This window comes from Pterocles gutturalis, unplaced genomic scaffold, assembly GCF_000699245.1.
Source record: "Pterocles gutturalis isolate BGI_N339 unplaced genomic scaffold, ASM69924v1 scaffold31685, whole genome shotgun sequence".
NCBI lineage: Eukaryota > Metazoa > Chordata > Aves > Pterocliformes > Pteroclidae > Pterocles > Pterocles gutturalis.
In genome coordinates, this window is record NW_010144346.1 from 3,341 (window position 1) to 12,980 (window position 9,640).

Consider the following 9,640-nt stretch of genomic DNA (forward strand, 5'->3'; position numbering starts at 1 on the left):
CTCTCTCAATTGCTGCTCTCTATCCTCTTTTGCAACCCCTTTGAACAGATTTCCAACTGTCCACTCCTAACAGCCATCCTGTAGCAGAGCCAGAGGACTCTGTGCACTATTCACCTCTGACAGAACTGCTTGGACATGCCATCAAAATGGTGTCCCAGCTCTTATTTTTCCTCCCTCACAAGCATTCAGCTGTTAAGTTTCATATCTGAAGCAGTTTTGGTACCCTCTTTAAGGGAATTAAGCTAACACCAAAAAGAAAAAATAGTATCTGAAAGACAGACATTGAGGCTAGATTTCCAAATTAATTCGGTGCTTTGTTAAGTTTTCAAAGCATCAGAAATTATGCACTTGGCTACCAAAGGCTTTAGCAGAATATCAGCACCCAGGCCTGCTAAGGAGGCTTTTGATGTCAGGAGATACCACACAAATACATATGTTTCTTAGGAAGACTGTTCCCTGTGAGTGTTCATGCAAATTTAATCTCCCCTCCTCTCCCAAGAAAGTAAGGACACCAATCAGGAGTTTACCCTGTCAGCACCACCTGCACGCAACATGTCTACAGTTCACATCTTCATGTGTCAAAGACAAATTTGCACATATGTTCCTCTATAGAGGCTCTCTCAAATCACATTATCAGACAAAAACGCCAGCTTTACTACTGATTTGTTCTCATGGCACCTGCAGTTATTTCCATCTGTTATAAAAAAAAAAAAGAACCAGAGCAAGCTATAAAGGAATAAACAATTTATTTTTTCTTTACATCAATCTTTATGAAAATATCATCACTTATGTTTTGTGATTCAAATTTCTTGTACCGCATATTGCTGATTTCTAACATGGCACTTAAGGGAACATTCACTGAAACAGCTGCATAAATTCATGAAATAAATTGATTAATTTTCAATTTCTCAGTTAACCATGACTGAACATACAACTCTGTCAAATTTAAGACCATTCATTCATTCCTGATGTCTTAAGAAAAAAAAATATCTGTCCCTTTCTGCTGAAATATCTTACCACATTTATAAAGACTGAGGGGAAAGGGAGAATCTGTCACAGAAGACACCTAAAGAGCAACAAGAAGTCCTTTTTATTGATTACATAGCTGGTAAAAAAACCCCACCAAACAATCTGATAACACTGGATAATAACACTGACCATACGCAGGTACAGGTAAAGCTGAAACACTGTGCAGTTTTAACAGTTAGAGGAGTAGTGCACCAATTTTTTGCCTATTTAACAGAAAATAATAGAATGTTATAAACAAGTAACCAGAAGTTTCACTGGAAAGCCACGTATACATGTCTGAAGAGGAGAAATATTCTGTAAGATGCAATCCAGTGGTTTGGTTTACATCACATATAGTGGGAACCATGCACAAGGAACGCTTTGCACATATGTGCACTATCTTGAAGCTAAAAAAAATAGTCTTGGCAGTCTTTATTTGCATTCAACAGGTCTATTTCCCACTAAGTGGCTGGCAGGAATGTTAAATCCTCATGCACTGTTTCGGAACTTTACCTCTAAATACAAACACTTAGCATCTACGCAGTTCTGCTTTCGCAAGCCCCTGAGTCGCGCAGTATTTTTGCCAGGTTTCATTGGGTTTAAATACTGCCAGTGCATCTTGCACGTCCCTAACTAGTTACTACTCCTCAAAGTTACCAGATTAAGCACCACTAGGAAACTAACATCACCCAAAGACATTTGCAACACCAAGGCAAGCTTCCCCTGGTGTTGTTGCCTGCTATTTGCATCTCGTTGTTCTATGCAGCCTTCCAGTGGTCAGAGGTCAGATGCCTCTGCAATCTTTGACCTTTTAGCTCGGGCATCAGTAGCGATGCTTAACAAAATGATGCCAACAGCTCACCAGGAACTTGAGTATAAGAACATCAACTAATTTCATATTCACAAGCTATCAAAATACTCAGAGACAACATGATTTCCGTAAGCTTTCTAACGCTCGTATTAGATCCACATCGTGGCATAAGGAACAGAGCTCCTTAGTTTTACTGTACAATGGGGTAACAACTTCTATAATGAAACACAACAACACACACACAAATTTAACCATCAGCCCAACTGTAAAAAAAGAAGGTGTCCTGTAACACTGCAGGTCATCTTGTCAGCTAGAGAACTTCCTGAACAGTTGCCCTAAGATTAGTTTCATCACACAACCTAAAGACTTCAGTGCAATCAGTCTGAAAACATCACCTGAAGTCATAGGACCAGTTCATACTGAAGACTCAAAAACCAGGAATAACAGACTTGCAGGAAGGAATAGGATAAGGTACGTACTTCTAAATTCTTTACCTTAACATTTCAACTGTTGCCACTGGGCAGAAGATCTTCAGTTTAGAAAGATTACATTTAACACTTGAAAACAAGATTAAAAAAAAAAAAAGGACATTACAGATTGATTTAGAGACCAGCTCTTTCAAAACCAAGACAGCGTAACTGTAAAATTAGAAAACCTGGTCCCATTTTTATAGTCAAACACTGATTGTAAGTAAAAAAAGAATACAGTACATGCAATAATATGAAAAACCTGCCTAATAAACTCAAGTACACAACCAAGAGTAACTAGAGAATAAAAAAACAATCCAAGCTACTGCTTACAATAGACAAGGTAGGGGACATTTCAGAAGACAAACAACTTCCAAATCAGGATGATCATATCACGCATCCCTCATTGGCAAGGATTCGTTGGCTAATTAAAATTTATATGTCATACAAGAAGCATACATTTTATACCAAAAGTAGTCCTGTAAGTTACAAACATTCACCACTGATTAAATATTTCCCTTCCAGATAAATTGACTGATCACAAATACATTCTCAAAAAAAAAGGTGCTGTGAAACAGAAGCAGGATTTCTCCCTGCACACACTGAAGTTTTGTGAAACAATCGCATGAGTATACCTGACAAGGAAGTCCTACTTGTTCTCAGAAACCCAGAAAAAAGCAGATGAAGTATAAGCTTCATGCACTTGACCGTTCCTGACTACCAGTTTTGGTTTTTGCTAGTTAACCACTTCGCCAGAGCCGAGCTATTTGCTGCCTGCTATTTGAATGCTAGTTTCATCATGATGCATCCAGACACAACATTTAAGTCAATCCAACAGCTCCAGAAAGTCCAGAGAATAGCCAGCAGGAAGGAAACCTTCCTCATCCTCAGAACTGTTTAAGAGTATTGCTAGTCATCAAATGAGAAAGAATGGCCTTCAGCCACACTTCCGTAGTCAGAAACACAGATAAACACCTCAAATGTCTCCTTATATCTCTCTTGTAGGACACGTATGCAACTCTCACAGCAAAGCTCAGCACATTAAGAGAATATTGCATTTTTCCACTGGAAAAGGATCTTGTATTTCGGCGTGCATGCTGTGACCTTTAGGCTCCTTTGATCAATTGATAAATATTTGTTTTGTTTTAGGAATACTATCTCTACCACTCTTGTACAATCATTATACATTCATGCAAAAAGAATGCTGTGTTTCTTCTTAAAGATCAAGACTTCGTCTTATTTTAAGTCCTAAATAGGGAAAAGCATTAAAATTAAAAAAAAAAAAAGCCTTTCACAGATACACAACTGATTAGCTACTAGAAGTCAGTAGTCCTGTGGCCAGCTCCATTCTTCTTCCATAATAGCTATTTTTTGGTTGTGGCTTTTTTGAGACGCAATCAAAAGAGTTAATAGAAATAAAATCGACTAAACAGAATTTGATCTATAAAACCGTTTGCATTAATGAGAATCTTTATCAACACAGCTGCCCAGAAAAGCAAAAGTGATGTTTGATATCACTGTTTCAGCATACACTGAACATTCAAGGACAAATACGTATTCACTTTACCTTTACTTTAAGTACATATATTCAAGTGTTCTGTTTGATGATCCATTTCACATCACTTCAGGAAGAGACAAAGGAATGTAAAAGTTCTTCCTATGCTTCATTCCATACTTTTCTAGTTTGTGACCTCAAGAATGGCTAGTTTATTCAAGGACAACATGATGAAAGCCATTTATTGAACCAACCTGAAACCAAAAAATGTCGTACTCCCACATTGAACCTGCGCTACGAAAAACAGGATGACACCAAAAAACACAGAATGGCAATGAACGCAGTAAACACAGCATGGACTTTTCTTACTACTGCTTCACATACAGGCACTAAATGCACTGCACAAAAAAACCTGGCAACTCAGCTGTTTGACTAAACTGAGACAGATATTAAGTGCTCTACATCAAATTCCATGAACATAAATGTAAACAGAAGTGTTTGGCCTCCATACAAAGCAATATTTCTCAAAGTGCTGGGGTTTGGAAATCTGTCCTGCATATTTCCAAAAGCAACTAGTCTACATTCTGTTTGACAGGATCAATAAAGTGTTTTGGAGGTTAACTCACTTTGGTCACGATCCCAAAGAAAAGTTTATGTTGAGTAGTTTCAACTATCCTCCTCATCATCACTAATAAGGTCCCTTTTTTCTACACATGTCTCTCGTTCACGCAGGAAATCCTCACGAATGGCTTCTAGTTCAGTTAGTTCAAGACGGACTTTTTCCAGGTGATAGGTCCTCCGGTTCCTGATCTGACGTAATGGAAAAGGATTCAGGTCTCCAAAAGCAATGCCAGTCAGTTTCCTGCAAGATTACACAACATTAGAAGACAATAACTCATATTTGGTGTTTTTTTAAAATAAGTTTTGAACCTCATCCTTATGAATATTTAGTATATGGCTGATTTCTCTGGTCTCCTTCACATACCTGACAGGTCTTGGATGTAAGCAGTATTGCAAAAAAGCTCTGTAAAGCACTCAGTTTTAAAGGTATTTCAAGTGATAAAGTGTTATCAAGTGCTCAACAGTTCGCAAAGCCACCTGTAAACTCTCTATAATGCTGTAGTGATGACAGCCTTGACAACACCGAACAGAAGATGTAAGCTCAGCTGATCAGAGCTTCACAGGCTAGGCTGAATCCTTGGTACATCCAATACCCAGCTACAGATGGGATAACTTCTGCATGTAACTCACTGAGGCTTGTTCAGTCCCAGGACAGTCAGCTCTGAAGTGATCCACGATAATGAAGCGGTGTGAGAGACCAGATAAAGCCTGGGATAATACAGACACGGATAATACAAAACAAGGATGAGCCAAACTTTAGGATTCAGTGCAAAAGCTCAGGGATTCTGCTGTCTGGAGCACAGAGAGCTCTGGGCTGGTGTCAACTCAAGCTTGTCAGATCACATAGCAAAGCAGCACAAGGGTCTCCATCACCCTTCCAGAGTCATGCTCCATCGTACTATCATTCAGTCACAGCAAAACTAATAACTGATCTGCCTAACCAGTCCACAGACAGAGCTAACTACATTGCTACTGTTGATCTAGACCTTAAAAAAAAACCAAACTCATTTACTAAGGGAAAAGGGGGAATGGGAATTTAACTTATTCTAGCTTAATTATCAGATGAACCCAAATATTAATTTATTTGGACAATTTATTCAAGGCTAAGCTCTCCCTAGGTTTGTATTTTTGAACGAAAAAGAACCATTTCCTGCTATTTATAAACAGAACTTATTCCAACAGCTTCTCTACTTGTGCACAACATGCTACTGAACACAACTTCCATCTGTAGAAAAACTGAACTATAACATCCTATAATCTAGATATAATTACGCACACGTCCATACCATAGAGACTTTTCTCCACTAGAAAGCTTAAATTCTGTATGAAATAATTTTCTAACCCATTCAGGATATCCATGAATTCCATAAAAATAATATTTCTGAATTTTTCATCTACAAGCTGACCTTTCAACTGTATCAGTAAAGGCCCCATGTATTGTTTAATTTTTAATGCCATAAAACGTCGTACAACAATTGTTAAATAAGAAACCAGGTGGTTGGAATCATCATGCCCTGTCAGTTCCAGAAGCCAAATTCCTATCCCCTAGGTGGCACTACCCCACTACTTTCAACTCCAACTTTTAAAATTCTAAGAAAACTCAGCTTTACAGACCAGCATAGAATACATTTGCATTGTAAATATATTTCATGCACTGAATTCTGCCCTCACCTTAACTTCCCTCACCATCTGCCAAGAGATACCCGATTAGCTCATTTTGTTAACATCAAGGTAAGATCTCTACCAGCAATATTAGAAATCTTTAAAATAGGTTCTTTCAGCACCAGAAAGTTTAGACAGGAGAGCTAAGCCATCATTTCCTTTACATAATTGGAAAAGGAAGAGAAAACCAAATCTGCAGCTCTGATTAAATATAAACATTTTGTTCAAATTAAGTAAGAGCAAAAAAAATTAACTTTTTTTTCCTTTTCTTTTGCAACTTAGTTTCTGATGATACTGCTATGGTACTACTGGTGCTACATATTACATGTGTGATTATAAGCTATAAAATAGCCTAGTTATCAATTATAAAGTATCCACAGATTTGTTTTATTTATTATTTTCTGTTAAAAATATGTGCACCATCTTCTCAAAATCTAGTTCACGTTTCTCTGTCATTTCCAGATTTGGAATCTGGTCCAACAGCTGATTACAACTGTCCAACATTCTTCCAATCAAAGTGGGGAATGCTAAAATACAAACCACCATGCAATTACCCCTCCAGAGTTTTTGAAGAGGTTTCAGCAGAGGAACCAACATCTGCTATCAAGGCTTTTACCATTTAAATCAGGCGCAGAACATTCTCCCTGCATCAGACCCAACAATCCTTTTTAAGCACAGAGTAAGATTATTCAGTTTTAACTTCTCTCCAGGTAAAACTGAAATACAGGAAGTAAAAATAATAAATAGCTCTTGCAGTAGGAGCCAAAGTATAAGCCTAACTCCATATGGAATTATGTTAGAAACAAACAACACAAATTCCAGTATATGATTTTGTACTAAATTCAAAATCAGTGAGTTTCAGTAGCTTTACAAAACATTGTCAGACATCAAACCAATCCCAATATGACTTCCTTTTAATCTTAATCTGCTGCACTTTAGTCTTGAAACTAGGAACCTAAAATATTAGACCCTAATTTACAAACTATTTCCTATGCAAGAATTGAAGAACAGAAGAGTGTCTAGTCTGTATGTATTCTCCCCCTTCAAAGTATATCTTAAAGCCAGCTGGAGTCATGTGGCATTAGCCTATGTATTAACGATGCAGAAGAGATCTAAACTTAAAGGTTCATAGCTTACATGTTAATACTTGGGCCAGGATGTGTTTTTATTTTTCATAAAATATTTCACAACCTCAGCTGTATTCACAATGCAGGGTAAAACTTCATCTATGGTTGAAATTCATAAGCATTGCTACTATGATACAACTGCTAAACAAGACCAACTTGCCAAAGTAATCCCAGTTTTATACCTAAAAATTCACAATTATGCATTCATCACTTGCGCTTTTGTCTGCACTAAATAAAACTACTCAGGAGAAACCTTAGCAGTTAGTTTCATCTCTAGTTGCTTTATATCTAAACTAAGATCTAAAGGAAAACAGAACAAAGAACCCACCCATGACAGACTTCCATGCCCCACCACAGGTCTTTCGCTTACACACAATTTTGAGTTACCCACCTAGCATCAAGTATAGTGCGGGTGAAATATCGAAGGTACTTGAAAATGGACATTGAATCTTGCAGTTTTAAGATTTCCTCTTCTTTGTATTTAAAAAGTGCCAGGGCAAATCTGAATATTACCTGATAAAAACACACACAACGTTTGGTTCTTCTCAAGAACAGAATGCACTGATTCCCATTCTTATCTACTGTAAACTCAAAGGACAAGTGTTACTCTTCCTACACGCTCTGAGCTATCTCAACACACCTCCTTCTGTCTCCCTTCCCTGCCACTCTCTGCCCCGTCCCCCATTTCCAAAAGCTTCCAAAAACTTCTCTTGTGGCCTGTAACCCACACAAGGTGTTCTGCAGTTCTGCCCAGAACACAATGTTGTGTTCACAACATACAAATTCATTCAAGTATTGAGTTCCTAACACAGCTGTGGAACAACGAGTGCTGTGCTTGTTGAATGCACTTAAGTTACTTCAGGGCTAACATCAAGTTTCACTTTCTAAACAGGTTGTTTTCCAATGCCTTGAATTCTCCCCACCCATTGGGGGACTGACGAGGAAGGAACTTCTGACACCAGTTTGTCAGCCAGCTTTGTCAAGGGCTGGAAAAAGCATTATCTCCCTTCATTCTGAAAAGGCTTCAGTAAGTTCCGAACTTCATCAGCCTGTACCTGGCTGCCTTCACAAAATACCATGATGCTTAAAACTGATTTGAACGAATACACAACCAAAATACTACTGCACATTGGAAAGCTCAGACGAGGCCCACGAGATATCTAGCTAACACCCAGTTTTTGTCTATTTATTTATAACTCTCCTGTTCTCTCCAATTGCCTATAACATCTGCTCTAGCATTACTAGCGTGTTTGAATCCAATTATTTTTTCCTGCACCAATTTTATTTCACTGCAATTTCACAAGTATGAAATACAGGAAAATTCTTTCACCTCCACCCCTTAATTGATGAGATAGGAGCCCAGACAGTCATTGTTTGTCAGCTGTACTTTAAATGTCTGCAGAAATTAAACAAATAGTTGCTGCAGACAAGCCAAATATTAGCGCTTGGTCACAACTAATTCTTACATCTTTCCAATACTTCTGCCTTCTTCACTTAATGTAAGAGTAGCTCTCATTTTTATGTAATTACTTAAAACGGATTGACAGCTGCATGTAGGAGCTAACAGCACTGCCTATAGTTTTATTTTTCAAAGGTTAACAAAAAATGGTGGCTGGTGAAAGGAAGACACTTCACATTTAGAATTCTTAGATGTAACTCAAAGTTTTTGACTTGCAGAACACAGATAAAACAAAAACTGTTTTGACTGGTTATTTATGCACATCTCCTCCCTTTTTTTCCTGCTAGTCATTTTAACTGATAGGATTCTTGTCAAACAACCTTCCTCCACCCTGCATTCAATAACACCACAGTATTTTGTTACCAGGTAATGACTGGAAAAACTCATCTCATTCAGTTCACCTTTGGTCCCTCATACAGGAAGGAGTCCCAGATTTTAAAAAGGATGTCGCTAACCACGCTGTCCACAAACACCACGAGAAACCAGTTGAAAGTTATAAGAGTATAGTCAACTTTGTATTGTTCAAAATGAGCGTGCAGTCGTGGAAGCTTCTCACTCATCAAATCCTTGAACACTCGCTGATCGACCTGAAGAGAGGACAAATAGGACACTATTGCTCCTACGTTTCCCAGCATATATATGGTTCAAAGTAGGGCTGTTATCACTCTAAGTGCAAGCTTTTCAAGAGTAACCAGGAAACCCAGGACTGCCTAGTTAACACTTCCAAGCTAGATGCACCACCCTTGCTGACACAGCTTTTTGCTTCTCAGCCCACCCCCAGTCTCACAGGGCTCTTCACACGCAGATGGTGTGTTCCCACTACACGTCACCAGTGCTACACTGGTGCAGGAGCACCAGAGCAGAGAACAAGCTGAGGAAAGGCTTAGAGGGAGGCGGTAGCATGGACCAGAGCACCGCCTGGAAGCAGAGGAGCGTGACAGTATATGCTGCTTGCAAAACTGCAAAAGGCATTCTCATCCCCTCTCTCCC

The 9,640-nt window shown here is 38.5% G+C and overlaps 1 protein-coding gene across 1 annotated transcript; it reads right to left on the reverse strand.

The window, feature by feature from the left end:
• Positions 1 to 4,284: 4,284 nt before the first annotated feature.
• LOC104460851 (TBC1 domain family member 2B-like) lies at positions 4,285 to 9,285 on the reverse strand. The gene is made up of 3 exons (XM_010085076.1): positions 9,052 to 9,285; positions 7,583 to 7,704; positions 4,285 to 4,643 (listed from the first exon to the last, which is right to left on the reverse strand). The coding sequence occupies exons 1-3, from the start codon at positions 9,283 to 9,285 to the stop codon at positions 4,448 to 4,450; spliced, it is 552 nt and encodes a 183-aa protein (XP_010083378.1). The 3' UTR covers positions 4,285 to 4,447.
• Between the last annotated feature and the right edge of the window lie 355 nt (positions 9,286 to 9,640).